We start from the raw sequence: 21,114 nt of genomic DNA on the forward strand, positions 1-21,114 counted from the left end.
AAATGAGGAAGCAAGAAGCCACACAAGTCCAAGAAACCCAGAGAATCCCAAACAGGATAAACCCAAGGCAAAACACCCGAAGACACATATTAATCAAATTAACGAAGATCAAGCACAAAGGGCAAATATTAAAAGCAGCAAGGGAAAAGCAACAACTAACACACAAGGGGATTCCCATAAGGATAACAGCTGATCTTTCAATAGAAACTCTTCAGGCCAGAAGGGAATGGCAGGACATACTTAAAGTGATGAAAGAGAAAAACCTACAACCCAGATTACTGTACCCAGAAAGGATCTCATTCAAATATGAAGGAGAAATCAAAAGCTTTAAGATAAGCAAAAGCTGAGAGAATTCAGCACCACCAAACCAGCTCTTCAACAAATGCTAAAGGATTTTCTCTAGACAGGAAACACAGGAAAGGTGTATAAACTCAAACCCAAAACAACAAAGTAAATGGCAACGGGATCATACTTAATTGTTAATTATCTTAAATGTAAATGGGTTGAATGCCCCAACCAAAAGACAAAGACTGGCTAAATAGATACAAAAACAAGGCCCCTATATATGCTCTCTACAAGAGACCCACCTTAAAATAAGGGAAACATACAGACTGAAAGTGAAGGGCTGGAAAAAGATATTTCAAGCAAATGAAGACCAAAAGAAGCAGGAGTAGCATTACTCATATCAGATAGAATAGACTTCAAAATAAAGGTTGTGAAAAGAGACAAAGAAGGACACTACACAATCATCAAAGGATAACTCCAAGAAGAAGATATAACAATTATAAATATATATGCACCCAACATAGGAGCACCACAATATGTTAGGCAAATGCTAACAAGTATGAAAGGGGAAATTAACAGTAACACAATAATGGTGGGAGGCTTTAATACCCCACTAACACCTATGGATAGATCAACTAAACAGAAAATTAGCAAGGAAACACAAACTTTAAATGATACAATGGACCAGTTTGACCTAATTGATATCTATAGGACATTTCACTGCAAAACAATGAATTTCACTTTTGTCTCAAGTGGACACGGAATCTTCTCCAGAATAAATCACATCATGGGCCATAACCCTAGCCTTGGTAAATTCAAAAAAATTGAAATCATTTCCAGACTCTTTTCTGATCACAATGCGGTAAGATTAGATGTCAGCTGCTACTGCTAAGTCGCTTCAGTCGTGTCCGACTCTGTGCGATCCCACAGAGGGCAGCCCACCAGGCTCCCCTGTCCCTGGGATTCTCCAGGCAAGAATACTGGAATGGGTTGCCATTTTCTTCTCCAATGCATGAACGTGAAAAGTGAAAGTGAAGTCGCTCAGTCGTGTCCAACTCTTCGCGACTCCATGGACTGCAACCTACCAGGGATTTTCCAGGCAAGAGTACTGGAGTGGGGTGCCATTAACGTCAACTACAGGAAAAAACTATTTAAAATACAAAAATATGAAGGCTAAACAACACACTTTTGAATAGCCAACAAATCATGGAAGAAATCAAAAAAGAAATCAAAATATGCATAAGAATGAATCAAAATGAAAACACGACAACCCAAAATCTATGTGATTCAGTAAAAGCAGTGCTAAGGGGAAGGTTCATAGCAATAGAAGCTTACTTCAATAAACAAGATTAAAATAAAATAAATAACCTAACTCTACACCTAAAGCAACTAGAAAATATACAAACCATTAGCCAGACTCATCAAGAAACAAAGGAAGAAGAATCAAATCAATGAAAACAGAAATGAAAATGGAGAAATCACAGCAGACAACACAGAAATACAAAGGATCATAAGAGACTACTATCAGCAACTATATGCCAATAAAATGGAAAAATTCTTAGAAAACTATAACTTTCCTAAACTGAACCAGGAAGAAATAGAAAATCTTAACAGACCCATCACAAGCATGGAAATCGAAACTGTAATCAGAAATCTTCCAGCAAAAAAAAAAAAGCCCAGGACCAGACGGCTTCACAGCTGAATTTTCCAAAAATTTAGAGAACGGCTAACACCTATCCTACTCAAACTCTTCCAGAAAATTGCAGAGGAAGGTAAACTTCCGAACTCATTCTATGAGGCCACCATCACCCTAATACCAAAACCAGACAAAGATGCCACAAAAATAGACAACTGCAGGCCAATATCACTGATAAACATAGATGCAAAAATCCTTAACAAAATTTTAGCAAACAGAATCCAACAACATATGAAAAAGATCATACTTCATGACCAAGTGGGCTTTTTCCCAGGGATGCAAGGATTTGCCAGTATTCGCAAATCAATCAATGTGATACACCACATTAACAAATTGAAAGATAGAAACCATATGATTATCTTAATAGATGCAGAGAAAGCCTTTGACAAACTCAATATCCCTTTATGATAAAAAAAAAAAAATACCCTCCAGAAAGCAGGCATAGAAGGGACATACCTCAACATAATAAAAGCCATATACGATAAACCCACAGCACACATTATCCTCAGTGGTGAAAAATTGAAAGCATTTCCCCTAAAGTCAGGAACCAGACAACGGTGCCTACTCTCACCACTACTATTCAACATAGTTTTGGAAGTGTTAGCCACAGTAATCAGAGAAGAAAAAGGAATAAAAGGAATCCAGATTGGAAAAGAAGAAGTAAAACTTTCACTGTTTACAGATGACATGATCCTGTACTTAGAAAACCCTAAAGACTCCACCAGAGAATTACTAGAGCTAATCAATAAATAGAGTAAAGGTGCAGGATATAAAATTAACACGCAGAAATCCCTTGCATTCCTATACACTAACAATGAGAAGACAGATAAATTAAGGAAACAATTCCATTCACCATTGCAAGGAAAAGAATAAAATACTTAGGAATAAATCTACCTAAAGAAACAAAAGAGCTATATATAGAAAACTATAAAACACTGGTGACAAAAATCAAAGAAGACACAAATAGATGGAGAAATATACCGTCTTCATGGATCAGAAGAATCAATATAGTTAAAATGATTATACTACCCAAAGCAATCTATAGATTCAATGGAATCCCTATCAAGCTACCAACAATATTTTTCAGAGAACTAGAACAAAAAATTTCACAATTTGTATGGAAATACAAAAAACCTCGAATAGCCAAAGCAATCTTGAGAGAGAATAATGGAACTGGAGGAATCATACTGCCTGACTTCAGATTATACTACAAAGCTACCGTCATCGAGACAGTATGGTACTGAACTAAAGACAGAAATATTAATCAATGGAACAAAATAGAAAGCCCAGAGATAAATCCACGCACCTATGGACACCTTATGTTTCACAAAGGAGGCAAGAATATACAACAGAGAAACGACAATCTCTTTAACAAGTGGTGCTTGGAAAAATGGTCAACCACTTGTAAAAGAATGAAACTAGAACACTTTCTAACACCACACACACACACACACACACACAAAAAAAAAAAACTCCAAATGGATTAAAGATCTAAACTTTAAGACCTGAAACTATAAAACTCCTAGAGGAAAACATAGGCAAAACACTCTCTGACATAAATCACAGCAGGAACCTCTATGACCCACCTCCCCGAGTAATGGAAATAAAAGCAAAAGTAAACAAATGGGACCTAATTAAACTTAAAAGCTTTGGCACAACGAAGGAAACTACCAGCAGGTGAAAAGACCTGCCTTCAGAAAGGGAGAAAATAATAGCAAATGAGGCAACTGACAAAAAATTAATCTCAAAAATATACAAGCAGCTCATGTAGCTCAATTCCAGAAAAATAAACAACCCAATCAAAAAATGGGCCAAAGAACTAAACAGACATTTCTTCAAAGAAGGCATACAGATGGCTAACAAACACATGAAAAGATGCTAAACGTCACTCATTATCAAAGAAATGCAAATCAAAACCCCAATGAGGTACCATCACACTCTGGCCAGAATGGCTGCTACCAAAAAGTCTACAAACAATAAATGCTAGAGAGGATGTGGGGAAAAGGGAACCCTCTTACACTGTTGGTGGGAATGCAAACTAGTACAGCCACTACAAAGAACAGTATGGAGATTCCTTAAAAAACTGGAAGTAGAACTGCCACATGACCCAGCAGTCCCACTGCTGGGCATACACACCAGGGAAGGCAGAATTGAAAGAGGCACCTGTACCCTAATTTTCATCACAGCACTATTTTCAATAAAGAGGACATGGAAGCAACCTAGATGTCCATTGGCAGACGAATGGATAAGAAAGCTGTGGTACATATACACAATGGAGTATTACTCAGCTATTAAAAAAGAATGCATTTCAATCAGTTCTAATGAGGTGGATGAAACTGGAGCCTATTATACATAGTGAAGTCAGTCAGAAAGAAAAACACCAATACAGTATATTAACGCATATATATGGAATTTAGAAAGATGGTAACAATGACCCTATATGCGAGATAGCAAAAGAGACAAAGATGTAAAGAACAGTCTTTTGGACTCTGTGGGAGATGGCGAGGGTGGGATGATTTGAGAGAATTGCATTGAAACATGTATACTACCATATGTGAAATAGATCACCAGTCCAGGTTTGATGGATGAGACAGGGTGCTCAGGGCTGGTGCACTGGGATGACCCTGAGGGATGGGATGGGGAGGGAGGTGGAAGGGTGTTTAGAATGGGGGGCACGTGTACACTCATGGCTGATTCATGTCAATGTATGGCAAAAACCACTACTACATTGTAAAGTAATTAGCCTCCAATTAAAATAAATTAATTAATGTTTTAAAATTGAGGGAGAAAGAAAAAATGTTTTCAAACAAGCAAAAGTTATGAGAAAACAGTACCACCAAACCAGGTTTACAACAAATGTTAAAGGGAATTTTATAGTGAAGAAATACACAAGAAGAAACATCTACAAAATCGACCACAAACAATTAAGAAAATGACAATAGGAACATATATATCAATAATTACTTTAAATATAAATGGATTAAATGCTTCAACCAAAGACACAGACTGGCTGAATGGACAGAAAAACAAGACCCATATATATACTGTCTACAAGAAACCCACTTGAGACCTAAAGACACATATAGAGTGAAACTGAGATGATGGAAAAATATGTTTCTTTCAAATAGGAAGCAAAAGAAAGCTGGAGTAGCAATCCTCATATCAGACAAAATAGACCTTAAATTAAAGAAGATTCCAAGAATTAAGGAAGGACACTACATAATGATCAAGGGATCAATCCAAGAGGAAGACATAACAACTGTAAATATCTATGCACCCAACATAGGAGCACCTGAATACATATAAAATTAAACACTAACAGACATAAAATGAGAAATTGACAGTGACACAATAATAGTAGGATACTTTAACACCCCACTCACACCAATGGACAGATCATGAAAACAGAAAATTAATAAGGAAATTCAAGTCTTATATGATACATTAGATGAGATGGATCTCATTGATATCTTCAGGACATTCCATCCAAATGCAAAAGAATACAGCTTCTTCTCAAGTGCACATGGAACATTCCCCAGGATAGACCACATATTGGGTTACAAATCAAGCCTCACTAAATAAGAAAATTGAAATCATATCAAGCATATTCTCTGACCACAATGCTATGAGACTGGATATCAATTACAAGAAAAAAAAACTGTAAGAAACACAAACACATGGAGATTAAAGAGCCAGCACGTTTCTAAATAACCAACAGTTTACTGAAGAAACCAAAAGGGAAATCAAAAAATTTCTAGCAGCAAATACAATGAAAATACACAATTCAAAACCTATAGGATGCAGCAAAAGCAGTTCTAAGAGGGAAGTTTATAGCAATACAATCCTACCTCAAGAAACAAACAAACAAAACATTGAATAGACAACATAACTTTACACCTAAAACAACTGGAAAAAGAAGAAGAAAAAAAAACCCAAAATTAGTAGAAGGAAAGAAATCATAAAGATCCGAGCAGAAATAAATGAAAAAGAAATGAAAGAAACAATAGTAAAGATTAATAAAACTAAAAGCTAGTTCTTTGAAAAGATAAACAAAATTGACAAGCCTTTAGCCAGACTCATCAAGAAAAAAGAGAGAAGAATCAAATCAACAAAATTAGAATTGAAACAGAAGTTACAACAGGCCATGCAGAAATACAAAGGATTATAAGAGACTATTATGAACAACTATATGGCAATAAAATGGATAACCTGGAAGAAATGCACAGATTCTTAGAAAAGTTCAATCTTCCAAGACTGAACTGAGACGAAATAGAAATTATGAATAACCCAATTACAAGCACTGAAAATGAAGCTATGATAAAAAAAAAAAAAAACCTCCCAGAAAACAAAAGCCTAGGACCAGATGGCTTCACAGAAGACTTCTATCAAACATTTAGAGAAGAGCTAATGCCTATCCTTCTAAAACTCTTTCAAAAAATTGCAGAGGAAGAAACACTTCCAAACTCATTGTATGAGGCCACCACCACCCAGATACCAAAACCAGACAAAGATGCCACAATAAAAGAAAACTACAGGTCAATATCACTGATGAACATAGATGCAAAAATCCTCACCAAAATGTTATCAAACAGAATTCAGCAGCACATCAAAAAATTCAAACACCATGATCAAGTTGGGTTTATTCCTGGAATGCAAGGATTCTTCAATATACACAAATCAATCAGTGTGATACACTATATTAACAAATTGAAAGATAAAAACCATATGATAATCTCAATAGATGAAGAAAAAGCCTTTGACAAAATTCAGCACCCGTTTGTGATTAAAACTCCTCAAAAACCGGGCATAGAAGGAACCTACCTCAACACAGTAAAGGCCATATATGATAAGCCTACAGCAAACATTATTCTCAATGGTGAATAACTGAAAGCATTCCCCCAAGATCAGGAACAAGACAAGGGTGTCCACTCCACCACTATTATTCAACATAGTTCTGGAAGTCCTAGCTACAGAAATTAGAAAAGAAAGAGAAATAAAAGGAATCCATATCAGAAAAGAAGAAATAAAGCTCTCACTATATGCAGATGACATGATACTGTACATAGAAAACCCTAAAGATAGTATCAGAAAATTACTAGAGCTAATCAGTGAATTTAGCAAAGTTGAAGGATACAAAATCCATACACAAAAATCACTTACATTTCTATATACTAACAATGGAAAATCAGAAAGAGAAACTAAGGAATCAATCCCATTCACCATTGCAACAAAAAGAATTAAATATTTAGGAATAAACTTATCTAAGGAAACAAAACTGTACACAGAAAATTATAAGACACTAATGAAAGAAATCAAAGATGACATAAACAGATAGAGAGATATTCCATGTTCCTGGCTAGGAAGAATCAATATTGTGAAAATGACTATACTACCAAATGCGATCTACAGATTCAGTGTGACCCCTATCAAATGACCAATGACATTTTTCACAGAACTAGAACAAAATATTTCACAATTCATATGGAAACAGAAAAGACCCTGAATAGCCAAAGAAACAAGAATGGAGCTGGAGGAATCAACCCTCCTGATTTCAGATTATACTACAAAGCTATGGTCATCAAGACAGTATGGTACTGGCACAAAAACAGAAATATAGACCAATGGAATAAGATTGAAAGCCCAGAAATAAACCTATGCACCTATGGGTACCTTATTTTTGACAAAAGAGGCAAGAAAACATGATGGGGCAAAGACAACCTCTACAATAAATGGTGCTGGGAAAACTGGACAGCTACATGTAAAGAATGAAATTAAAACACTTCCTAACACCATACACAAAGATAAACTCAAAATGGATTAAAGACCTAAATGTAAGACCAGAAACTATAAAACTCCTAGAGGAAAACATAGGCAGAACACACAATGACATCAATCAAGGCAAGATCCTCTATGACCCACCTCTTTAAGTAATGGAAATAAAAACAAAAGTAAACAAGTGGGACCTGATTAAACTTAAAAGCTTTTGCACAGCAAAGGAAACTATAAGCAAGGTGAAAAGACAGCCCTAACAATGGGAGAAAATAATAGCAAATGAAACAACTGACAAAGGATTAATTTCCAAAATATACAAACAGCTCATACAACTCACTGCCAGAAAAACAACCCAATCAAAAAGTGGGAGAAAGACCTAAACAGACATTTCTCCAAAGAAGACATACAGATGGCTAACAAACACATGAAAAGATGCTCAACATCGCTCATTATTAGAGAAATGCAAATCGAAATTGCAATGAGATATCACCTCACACCGGTCAGAATAGCCATCATCAAAAAGTCTACAAACAATAAATGCTGGAGAGGTGTGGAGAAAAGGGAACACTCTTGCACTGTTGGTGGGAATGTAAATTGATACAGCCACTATGGAAGACGGTATGGAGATTCCTTTAAAATCTAGGAATAAAACCACCGTATGACCCAGCAATCCCACTCCTAGGCATATACCCTGATGAAACCAAAATTGAAAAACACATATGTATACCATTGTTCATTGCAGCACTATTTGCAGTAGCTACAACATGGAAGCAACCTAGATGTCCATCGACAGATGAATGGATAAATAATTTGTGGTACATATACACAATACCCAACCATAAAAATGAACACATTTGAGTCAGTTCTGATGAGGTGGATGAACCTAGAACCTATTATACAGAATGAAGTGAGTCAGAAAGAGAAAGATAAATTCCACATTCTAACACATATATACAGAATCTAGAAAAAAATGGCACTGAAAAATTTATTTTCAGGGCAACAATGTAGAAACAGACATAGAGAATAGACTTATGGACTTAGGGAGAGGGGAGGAGAGAGTAAGATGTATGGAAAGAGTTATATGGAAACTTACATTACCATATGTAAAATAGATAGTCAATGGGCATTTTCTGTATGTCTCAGGAAACTCAAACATGGGCTCTGTATCAATCTAGAGCTGTGGGATGGGGTGGGAGATGGGAGGGAGGTTCAAAAGGGAGGGGATATATGTATACCTATGGCTGATTCATGTTGAGGTTTGACAGAAAAAAAAAAATTCTGTAAAGCAATTATCCTTCAATAAAAAATTAAAAAAATTCTACAGATAGCAAATGCTCAAGAGGGTGTGGAGAAAAGGGAACCCTCCTGAAATATTGGTTGGAATGTAAATTAGCACAGCCTCTATGTAGAACAATATGGAAATTCCTTAAAAAAACTAAAATTTGTGTTACCATGCTGCTGCTAAGTTGCTTCAGTCATGTCCGACTCTGTCCAACCCCATAGACGGCAGCCCACCAGGCTCCCCCGTCCCTGGTATTCTCCAGGCAAGAATACTGGAGTGGGTTGCCATTTCCTTCTCCAATTGAGTTACCATATTATCCTGCAATCTGACTCCTGGGCATATATGCAGAGAAAACTCTAATTCGAAAAGATGCATGCACTTCAATGTTAATGGCAGCACTGTTTACAATAGCTAAGACATGAAAGCAACCTAGATGTCCATCGACAGATGAATGGATAAAGAAGATGCGGTGCATGTATACAGTGGAATACTATCAGCCAGAAGTAATGCTACCTGGACTTCAAGGAGATCAAACCAGCCAATCCTAAGGGAAATCAGTCTTGAATATTCATTGGAAGGACTGATGTTGAAACTGAAAACTCCAATCCTTTGGCCACCTGATGCAAAGAACTGACTCACTGGAAAAGACCCAGATGCTGGGAAAGATTCAAGGGAGGAAGAAAAGGGGGGCAACAGAGGATGAAATGGTTGGATGGCATCACTGACTCGATGGACATGAGTTTGAGCAAGCTCCGGGAGTTGGTGATGGACAGGGAAGCCTGGCATGCTGCAGTCCATGGGGTCGCAGAGAGCTGGAAATGACTGAGCAACTGAACTGAACTGAACTTAATGTAACTTGCAGCAACATGGATGCACCTAGAGATTAACATACTAAGTGAAGTCAGACAAAGACAAATACCATATGATATCACTTATATGTGGAATCTAAAATATGATAACAAATGAACTTACTTTCAAAACAGAAACAGACTCATAGACATAGAAAGCAAAATCATGGTTACCAAAGTGGAAAGGGAATGGGGCAGGGATAAATTAAGAGTTTGGGATTAGCAGACACAAACTACTGTATATAAAATAGGTAAACAACAAAGTCCTACTGCATAGCACAGGAAACTATATCCAATATCTTGTAATAAACCATAATGGAAAATAACATGCTGCTGATGCTGCTAAGTCACTTCAGTCGTGTCCGACTCTGTGAGACCCCATAGATAGCAGCCCACCAGGCTCCTCCCTCCCTGGGATTCTCCAGGCAGGAATACTGGAGTGGGTTGCCATTTCCTTCTCCAATGCATGCATGCATGCTAAGTCGCTTCAGTTGTGTCCAACTCTGTGCGACCCTATGGACAGCAGCCCACCAGGCTCCTCTGTCCACAGGATTCTCTAGGCAAGAATACTGGAGTGGGTTGCCATTTGCCATTTCCTTCTCCAAGAAAATAACATGAAATGTGTGTGTGTGTGTGTGTGTGTGTATCACTTTGTTGTACACCAAAAATTAACACAACATTACAAATCAACTATACTTCTTTAAAAAAAAAAAAAAGTAGTAAATAGTCAAAGGGAGGAAGGGTCAGCAAACCAGAACCCACAAGCCAAGTGTGACCTGTTCCCTGTTTTTGTAAGTAAAATTTTATTGGCCCCCACACGTGCCTGTTTGTCTATGTATTGTCTATATCTTCTTTTATGTGAAACAGTTAGAGCTGAGTAGTTGCAACTAAAATCATATGACCTGAAAATAAGGTCTAAAATATTTATTATCTTGGCCTTTACAAAAAAAGTTTACTGATACCTGTCCTAGAGAATTAAATAATCCTTGAGTGGGCCTAATAGATCATGCTCCAGAATAATGCTTAATGGGTATGCAATTCATATTTTGCCTTATTGCCAAGTTTTGGATATTCTTCCTAAAGACCCCTCTTTGAATCTCACTCTCTTATATCCATTACATCCCTTACATCCAACACAGATCTCCCTACTTGGGTCTCACTCATTGATTTCTGCTCCTTCCTAACAGGAAATCACAACTGCTTTTGGAGCCCCTGGAGATCAGAAGGATGAACCATGGCCTGAAGAATCCGACCACTAACTTTCTTTGTCTTGTGTCTCCCACCAGGCCTGCCTGTCATGTCATCAGCAAATTCACCGGAATGCACCTATATGCCCTCTGTGCAAAGCCAAGAGTCGGTCCAGGAATCCCAAAAAGCCAAAACGGAAGCAGGATGAATGAAGAGAGGGAGAACACTTAGAGCTCTGCAGCTCATAACTCTTCCTCTTGACCGGAGTGATTGATGTCTCCATGTGAAAGAACCTTTTCCCACCTCTATTTAATGTGATAGAAGCACAACCCCCCTCTCACTTTGCTTTTATTTTTTTCTGCTGTCAGAGTTTCTGGTTTAGGAAGAGATGTTGTTCAGGTGCTAATGACAGTTGTGTCTGAAGATCCCTTCTCTCTCACCCACATTTTAACCCCTGCCCTTGTTAGGAGACAAGGGAAGGGCAGAAGTACCAGATGTGATTCTCTGTCTCTTGTTTCTGAGGCCTAGTGCCTAAGGCCTGAGGGCTGAGTAATCCCATATCTTGTTTCAGGCGAAGGTTCCAGTGTTCGCCCTCCCTGTACTTTTACCTTAGGCTCTGAAGAGACAACATTCTTTTTTCTGGACTTTCCAATAGGTTTGGTGCATACATCTCCCCCACTGCCACCCTCATCTCATCCTCAAGGCCCAGAGGTAGCTTGGACAAGCTCTCCTTTTTGTATTAATTTGGGAGGCCTGGCTGTTTTATTATTGAGTTTACCACCCCATTACCCCCTACCCTGACAGTTTCCCAGATATACTGAAGTTCTCAGGTACCAGGCTATGTGTCTGAGGACCCTAAAATCTGTGGACTTTTCTCCAGTAATAGCCCTAGCTATTGAAAATTAGTAGTAGATGTTCCCCACAGTGAAATCAAGGAGCCAGACCTACTCTGCAAGTCTTGCCTAATTCTTTTCCTAAGTCATTGGTCTGAGGGCTCTGCTATAGGGGCTGCATTAGGCTGGAGAGACTCCAGGATGACATTTGTGTTACTTTTTGTTCAAAACCATTACTCTAACACTTTACTCCAATGGTGTATCATGGAGTTCAGAGTAATGGGTTGTGATTCAAGTGAATGCCAGTCACTTTACCATGCAGGTAGGTGAGACCTCTACTTCAGTCATCTCTCCCTCTCTTGGGTCAGCTCTCTTCTCTAAGGCAGCCTCAGCTCAGGTCAGCTTTTACCGACTCCCTTTCTGGTGAATTGTGCAGGTGACTTTCTCTCTGAAAAGAAAAGATTCCAGTTTCCCCTAAGCCCTACAGCTCTTCCTCTCAAACTTAAGGGATGGGATGGGGACTGACTGAAAAAATGTTGGCTTCAGGTATCAGGCCCTGGGCTGGGGAGGGGAGGATATTTTTCCTTCCTTTCTTAACTGTATTTTTAAGTTACCACAATGTCTGTGTATTCATAATATATAGAAGGTTCCTCTGCTCTTTGAAAGTAAGAGCATTATGTCTGTACAAATTCTTTTAAATAAACATTTGTTCATTGGAATAAATGCTGACTCAGTGCGTACTAGTGCCAGGTAATAGAAAAGATGTAATGCCCTTTCCCCTTCTGGGTAGCTCTTCTTCACTCTTTTTTATTCCACCCTATAAGTAAGAAAATCAGGAACATCACTGCATAATAATTACCCTATTTTTATAATAATTTCCATTTATTCAGTGCCTACTCTGTGTCAGGTCTCCATGTAAGATGCTTTGTATAAACGATTGTATTTGATTTTCAAAACAACATTTCAAGCTAAGTATACTTATTGCCATTGTCCAAAAATGTAAACTGAAGCTCAGAGAAGTAACTTGTACAGAGTTAAACAGACAGCTAATAAGAGAAGTTTCAGGATTTGAACTCAGATTTGTCTGGTTCCATAGTCCATTTTTTCCCCTACTTTTTCTCCATGGTCAGTTTTTAAAGTTTTTCTCCCTTTTTGGGATGGCTTTATCACAGGAGGAGTTGAAATAACTCTGAACTAGAAGTCAGAGACTACGAATTCAGTGACTGATGCAGGGGTATAAAGGCCTGGTCCCCTATGGGAATATAATAGGGAACATCTCTGAAGGGCCATCCCAGCTTCAGAGCTCCCCATGGGTGGACTGGTTTCCATTAAGACTGAGTTGGTAGCTCAGCTGGTAAAGAATCCTCCTGCAATGTGGGAGACCTGCGTTTGATTCCTCAGTTGGGAAGATCCCCTGGAGGAGGGTATGGCAACCCACTCCAGTATTCTTGCCAGGAGAATCCACATGGACAGAGGAGCCTGGCAGGCTACAGTCCATGGGGTCGCAAAGAGTCAGACACGACTGAGTGACTTAAGCACACACCAGCAGTTCAATAGCTCCTTCTATCAAATCCTGCCTCCTTCTCTTCCCCTATCTTCTACAAGTGTTGATCCCATGGGCACCCTAGTTATACTCTGTACATTAAACTGTCCCAGTGCTTTCCAGAAACCCAACAGTTGACAGAAATTTCTCTGGTTTCAGTGTTGTCATCTGGAAAAATGGGAAAAAAATAATAGTACCTATTTCTGGCATTGTTGAGAGCAATGCCAGGCATAGAGTAAGCACTCAATGCCAGGCATATAGCAAGTACTTCTTCCCCTTGCACCTCTGGCATCAGGTAGATTGGATGACCACACAAAAAATAATATTTGGGATTTCCCTGGTGGTCCAGTTAAGTGTCTGCCTGTCAATGCAGGGGACATGAATTCAATCCCTGGTCCAGAAAGATTCCACATGCCGTGGTGCAACTAAGTCCATGTGCCATGACTGCTGAAGCCCAGGCACCCTAGAGCCTGTGCTCTGTGACAAGAGAAGCCCCTGCAATGAGAAGCCCACAAATCAAAACTAGAGAGTAATCGTGCTTACCACAATTAGAGAAAGACCACGCGCAGCAGCAAAGTCTCAGTGCAGCCAAAAATAAATAAATAAAAGTAATTTAAAAGAAAAAAAGAAATACCATTTGTCTTAGCTGACATCACCATCTCAGATTTTGTTCAGCTACAGGCCTGCTTTTGAGGTGGCTTAAACTCACTTTGTGCAAATGGAGGATACTCAGCTGTGTGACTTGAAGTATACCTTAACCTATATTGGCCTGAGTAGGTCCCTGTAAAGTATAGAAGTGGCTATTGCTCTGCATCTTTGGCACACTGGAGGTCAGATCTGTCAATTCAGTTGTAGCACAAATAGCCAGGTCAGCCATTTCCCAGGGAACACTTCTGAGTGAGAAGGGAACAATCAAATGTTGAGCACTTGTATCTTCCAGCCACTGGATGGGCTGATACTATTTCATTTAATTTTTCCAACTCATCTATCGATTGTTGCAAAGCAATCAACCCAAAAACTTAGCAACTTAAAATAGCCAGCATTTGTTTGCTTGTGATTCTGCAATTGGAGCAGGACTTGCTGTGAATGGTTTATTTCTATTCCAAGTGGTGTTACCTCAGACGGCTTGGCTGGGGCTGAAGGAACAAAGAGGCATGCCCCAATCAAAAAAATGGGCCAAAGAACTAAACAGACATTTCTCCGAAGAAGACATACAGATGGCTAACAAACACATGAAAAGATGCTCAACATCACTCATTATTAGAGAAATGCAAATCAAAACCTCAATGAGGTATCATTTCACACCAGTCAGAATGGCTGCTATCCAAAAGTCTACAAGCAATAAATGCTGGAGAGGGTGTGGAGAAAAGGGAACCCTCTTACACTGTTGGTGGGAATGCAAACTAGTACAGCCACTATGGAGAACAGTGTGGAGATTCCTTAAAAAACTGGGAATAGAACTGCCATATGACCCAGCAATCCCACTGCTGGGCATATACACCGAGGAAACCAGAATTGAAAGAGACGCGTGTACCCCAATGTTCATCGCAGCACTGTTTACAATAGCCAGGACATGGAAGCAACCTAGATGTCCATCAGCAGACAAATGGATAAGGAAGCTGTGGTACATATACACAATGGAATATTACTCAGCCATTAAAAAAAATACATTTGAATCGGTTCTACTGAGATGGATGAAACTGGAGCCCATTATACAGAGTGAAGTAAGCCAGAAAGAAAAACAACAATACAGTATACTAATGCATATATATGGAATTTGAAAGATGGTAACGATAACCCTACATGCGAGACAGAATAAGAGACACAGATGCATGGAACAATTTTATGGACTCTGAGGGAGAAGGTGAGGGTGGGACGTTCTGGGAGAATGGCATTGAGACATGTGTATTGTCATATGTGAAACAGAGCACCATTCCATGTTCGATGCATGTGACAAGGGCTCAGGGCCGGGGCAATGGGATGATCCAGAAGGATGGGATGGGGAGGGAGGTGGGTGGGGGGTCCGGGAAGGGGAACACATGTAAACCCATGGCTGATTCATGTCAATGTATGGCAAAAACTATTACAATATTGTAAAGTAATTAGCCCCCAACTAAAATAAATAAATTTATAAAAAAAAAAAAAAAAAAAAAGAAATAAAAAAAAAAAAAAAAAGAGGCATGCCCCCTCATATCTGGTACCTCAGTTGTAGTGGCTAAAACAGCTGTGGGCTATCTGGGCCTCCCAAGTCCCTTTGTAGTATTTTATCCTCCTTTCTTTCTTCATTGGGCCTCCCTTTCCAGGTAGAACAGTGAGACATTTTTTTATGTGGCAGCAGTCTTCCCAGAGGGTGAGAACCAAAACTGCAAGGCCTTTTGTTGCATAAAACCAGAAGTCATACAGCAAAACTGCTGCTGTACTCTACTGGTCAAAGCAAGTCACAGAACCAACCCAGATTTAAGGAGTAGGGAAAAGAGACTCTATCTCTTGATAGGAGGAACTGCATTCATGTCAAAGATGGGAGGAATTCTTGTTCATATTTGCAGATAACTTACCACATCATCCAACAACAACCTTACATTATGTGTGTCCATTTTTAAAGATGATAAAACTGAGGCTCAAAAAAGGGGGAAAGTAGTTGTCCAACAAACAAGTAGGAAGAGGCAAAGCCAAGAGGCAAACCTAGGTCTCTCTGCCTTTAAAGCCTGTGTTTCTTCTGCCTAAAAGCAGTTATTTAGGTAGGTCTGAGACCTGGTTAGAGGAGACTAAAGAAAGGAAGAGAAGGAACAAAATAGAGTAAAAGACAAAGACTATGTGGGTGAAGGAGAGAGAAGAAGGAAGAGGAAGAGAGTAAGAAATTATCTGTTACACTGGTAAAATGCTTTATACTTAAAGCACCTTCTTCAACAGTCTCATTTTATTCTCACATTATTAGAGGGACTGATGTTGAAGCTGAAACTCCAATACTTTGGCCACCTCATGCAAAGAGCTGACTCATTGGAAAAGACCCTGATGCTGGGAAGGATTGAGGGCAGGAGGAGAAGGGGATGACGGAGGATGAGATGGCTGGATGGCATCATCGACTCGATGGACATGGGTTTCGGTGGACTCTGGGAGTTGGTGATGGACAGGGAGGCCTGGCATGCTGTGGTCCATGGGGTCGCAAAGAGTCAGACACGACTGAGTGACTGAACTGAACTGAACTGAATAGCCCTGTACTATTAGGAGAGCATGTAGTGTTACATTTTATAGATGAGACCCAGAGAGGGGAACTGACTCACCCGAGGTCACTTAGCAAGTTAAGAGCAAAGCCACAACTAGAACCCAGGCCTTCCAATCTGGAAATAACCTGGTTTGGGGCCCTCTTTTCATGTTTGACACAAAGAGGATGAATTGTATACATGCTTTGTGCCAGATGGGTTGCTTTTACACTGAGGCTAAGTGCTCACTCCACAGGGGAAGGCCAGGCAACTTTAGCAATTCCGCTCTTAAAAGTTTATTTCACTGTTAATATTATGCCCTCAGCTTTCCCATGGCAATTATCAGCATCTTTGCAATGATCAACATCTCCCAGGGTGAACTCTGGAAAGTCTGTTAACTCAAGGCCAGGTGCCCTTAGGTTAGGTACTTAACCTCTCTGGGCCTCTAATATCTCATGTAACAGTCCTCTCCTCGAGGCATTGTTGTGAAGATTAAATGAGCTAATAATATATGTAAAGTGCTTAGAACAGAACTTGAGAAGCACTCAGTAAATGATGAGGAAGAAAATTATAATGATTATGACTGCCTTCCTGAGAGGCCAAAGATGACAATGATGATGAGGAGGAGGAGGAAGATGGAAGTAAAGAAGAAGAGAAGGAGAAGGGAAGGGGAGGAGAAAGGAGGGAGAGAAAGGGAAGAGGAGACAAAGAACAGTAGGGAAGGGATTGCCCCCATGTAGGGTTCCCCATAGAGGGAAAGCTGATAGCCGAGAGTCATGGTTCCTTTCCTGGAGCTTGATGAGATTCCATGGTTCTGTTGCCACTTGCCACTGAGTCTGTTTCATGGTTGTAAAAAGACAAAGGTCCGTCATGGGAACCTGGCAGAAGCCCCTCTTTTCATCATATTCTTTTCTGCTATCACTGAGGAGGAAAGACCATCCCTAAACAAAGATTCCCTATAAGTAGTCTAGGCTCACATACACTTCAATGATTTCTATACTGCGCAGTACAGGGAAATGACACTGACCCAGGAGCCAATTGTTCCTGAGTTCAAATCCCCAATCCTTTATTTATTAGCAATGCATTCTTGAGCAAATTTTCCAACCTCCAGTTTCTTCATCTGTAAACTGGAGACAATACCTACTGTATGAGGTTGGAATGAAAGGCAAGGGTCACCATTTACAGTATGTCCATAATTTACTGGACACTGTGGGAGGCAGTATAGTGTAGTGGCTAAGAGCATGGACACCAAAGTCAGAGAGTCTGGATTCAGCTCTTAACAAAGCCATTTGCTGACTGTGTGACTTTCAGTGAGCTAATTAACTTCTTGAAACCTCATAATTACAATGGAGATAATAATAGAATTTTCCTTACTGGATTGCTCCTAGGATTAGATAAGACAATGTTTATGAGGTGCACATAGAAAGCATTATCTGAGTGTTTCATAAAGTAAACAAATCAAATATTCCTACCAACACTCAGTGTCATCAGCTTAGAGATGAAAGAAAAACTTTAAGCTGGTAGAAGTCAGGTGCCTTCAAATTTGGGTCTGTCTGACTCCATTAAACCACAAAAATGCTTGGAAGAGTGTACTGAGGTCTACAATTTATTTTGAAATGCACAGAAACATAGCATATTGGTGGATGGATAGAAGAATGCTGCAGCTGCTGCTGCAGTCGCTTCAGACATGTCCGACTCTGTGCGACCCCACAGACGGCAGCCCACCAGGCTCCCCCGTCCCTGGGATTCTCCAGGCAAGAACACTGGAGTGGGTTGCCATTTCCTTCTCCAATGTGTGAAAGTGAAGTCGCTCAGTCGTGTCCAACTCTTAGCAATCCCATGGACTGTATAGCCTACCAGGCTCCTCCGCCCATGGGATTTTCCAGGCAAGAGTACTGGAGTGGGGTGCCATTGCCTTCTCCGGGATAGAATAGATATATGATAAAATAAGTCCAGTAAAATGCTAATTGTAGGATTTAGTTAGGGGGCTTAGGGTGCTACCTGTAAAATTTGCTGTGTCTGCAATTTTTTTCATAATAAAATATTGGGGCAATAAAACATCTACCTGGTAATGTTACTTCTCTGCCTAAAAGCCTTAGTTTATTGCCTAGAATTACCACTGCATAATTTGACCTGTTGAATCATCAGCATAGCTCTCACTGAGCCCCCTACCTATGCCAAATTGGCAGACCACCAGGTAGAACAGATGATATGCAGAGAGAGAGACACAGCTTTGCACTTCTACTTAGGATGACCAACTTGTCCTAGTTTGCCCATGACTGTTCTGGTTTTAAAACTGAATGTTCTACCTCCTGGTAAATCCCTCAGTTCAGTTCAGTTCAGTCACTCAGTCGTGTCTGACTTTTTGCGACCTCATGGACTGCAGTATCCCAGGTTTACTTGTCCATCACCAACTGCCAGAGCTTGCTCAAACTCACGTCCATCAAGTCGGTGATGACATCCAACCATCTCATCCTCTATCAGCCCTTCTCCTCCTGCCTTCAGTCTTTCCCAGCATCAGGGTCTTTTCAGTGAGTCATTCCTTTGAATCAGGTGGCCGAAGTATTGGAGTTTTAGCTTCAGCATCAGTCCTTCCAATGAATATTCAGGACTGATTTCCTTTAGGATAGACTGATTTGATCTCCCTGCAGTCCAAGGGACTCTCAAGAGTCTTCTCCAACACCACAGTTAAAAAGCATCAATTCTGGAGGCGGGGCTAAGATGGCAGAGGAATAGAATGGGGAGACCACTCTCTCCCCCACAAATTTATCGAAAGAACATCTGAACACTGAACAAACTTCACAAAACAACTTCTGAATGCTGGCAGAGGACATCAGGCATCCAGAAAAACAGCCCATTATCTTCGAAAGGATGTAGGACAAAATATAAAAGATAAAAAGAGAGACAAAAGAGTTAGGGATGGAGACCCCTCCCGGGGAGGGAGTCGTAAAAGAGGAGAAGTTTCCAAACACCAGGAAACCCTCTCACCAGCGGGTTTGGGGGAAGTTTACGAATCTCAGAGGGCAACATAACTGGGAGGAAAAATAAATAAATAAAACCCACAGATTACATGCCTAAAGGCAATTCCCAGCAAAGTACCCCAGACGCTCGCATCTGCCACCAGCAGGTGGGGGCTGAACTGAGAGGAGCGGCAGCATTGCTTAGGGTAAGGACCAGGCCGATTGCCCTGAGGGCAATCTGAGGGAGCTAACGTGAGATAGCAACCTAAACTGTGGGACGGCCAGAGAAAGAATTATCCCATGAAAAGTCCAAATCTAAGGCACTGCCGGCCCGCTAACAGAACAAAGGACTGAGCAATACCAGAGGAGAGCTAGCCGGCTGTGGACCGCCCCATTCCCCACCAGACGCAGCGGGCAGGCGGGGCCAGCCAGAGCCGGAAAGGGGCAAACTCGGCCCCAGAGAGGGCACCCCCTACCAAACTGCAAACAAGCTTCCAGTTTCTAAGCAAAGACTGACTGAGATTCTGGAGGGTTGACATCCGCCGGGAGGATTACAGCCAGAGACCAGCTCCCCAGAACTGACACAAGGCACACCGGAGCAGGGTGCGCCCAGAAATCGAGGCAGGGACCAGGGAGGTGATAAGTCGCAACGCCCCAACAGGGGAGTGTGTGCTCACCACACACCTGGCTGCCTGAGCTGCTCCGACCGGGGATCGGCCCAAAACGTGGACCCAACTGAGTCTGCGCCTTTGTGGAGTACCCAGGAACCTGAACCTGAGCAGCTTAGACCTGGGAAGTGCACGCATCTCAGGGCTCACTTTCCAGCAGAGTAACCTGAAACCTGAGCAGGGCAAACTGGGAAAGCACACACGCCGTGAGCGGGGGCAAACCCAGTGCGGCCGAGACACCGCAAGCTCTCCACACACACGCCAGTGATATTGCTTTGCAGTGTTCCTCCCTCCTCACAGCACGACTGAACAAGTGAACCTAAAGAGACCACTTCTGCTCCTTTGTGTCTGGGCGGAAATTAGACACTGAAGAGACCTGCAAACAGAAGCCAAATAAACAGAGGAAAGCGCGTTGGAAGTGACAAGTCAACAGATTAAAATCCCTGTATTTAACACTGACTACATTGAAAGGGGCCTGAAGATCTTGAAAAGTATAAGCAGGAACAAGGATCTATCTGAAACTGAACTGACCCCACACTGCTCACAACAGCTCCAGAGAAAGTCCTGGATATATTTTTACTATTATCATTTTTTTTTAATTTTTTAATTTTCTTTCTTTTTTCTTTAAGTCTTCTATTACACCTTTAATTTTCATTTTTAAAACCCACTATTACCTTGCAAAAAAAAAAAAAGGCCCTATTTTTAAAGCAAACTTCATACATATATCTTATGCTTTTTGTGTGTTTTTTTATATTGTATTTTTTTAAGAGTCTAACCTCTACTCTAGATTTTTAATCTTTGTCATTTTTACTCAGGAGTGTGATTACTGGCTTGATTAC

The 21,114-nt window shown here is 40.4% G+C and overlaps 1 protein-coding gene and 1 long non-coding RNA gene across 3 annotated transcripts in view; one reads left to right on the plus strand and one right to left on the minus strand.

Annotated features, from left to right (window-relative positions):
- The window catches only part of ZC4H2 (zinc finger C4H2-type containing), a 69,042-nt gene extending 56,415 nt beyond the window's left edge, over positions 1-12,627 (plus strand). For both annotated transcript variants that reach the window (XM_081565573.1, XM_081565574.1), the window contains one exon: positions 11,170-12,627. In XM_081565573.1, coding sequence (XP_081421699.1) covers positions 11,170-11,283 — 114 coding nt within the window. In that variant the 3' untranslated portion in view covers positions 11,284-12,627. The remainder of the gene's footprint in view (positions 1-11,169) is intronic.
- LOC145536367 (uncharacterized) overlaps positions 1-21,114 on the minus strand; it is a 118,544-nt gene that overhangs the window by 53,548 nt on the left and 43,882 nt on the right. The window contains exon 2 of the long non-coding RNA XR_014075806.1: positions 12,220-12,352. This is a non-coding gene — a long non-coding RNA (uncharacterized LOC145536367). The remainder of the gene's footprint in view (positions 1-12,219; positions 12,353-21,114) is intronic.

The sequence above is a fragment of the Giraffa tippelskirchi genome, chromosome X, assembly GCF_054371585.1.
Source record: "Giraffa tippelskirchi isolate mGirTip1 chromosome X, T2T-mGirTip1v1.2.pri, whole genome shotgun sequence".
In the NCBI taxonomy this organism is placed as follows: domain Eukaryota; kingdom Metazoa; phylum Chordata; class Mammalia; order Artiodactyla; family Giraffidae; genus Giraffa; species Giraffa tippelskirchi.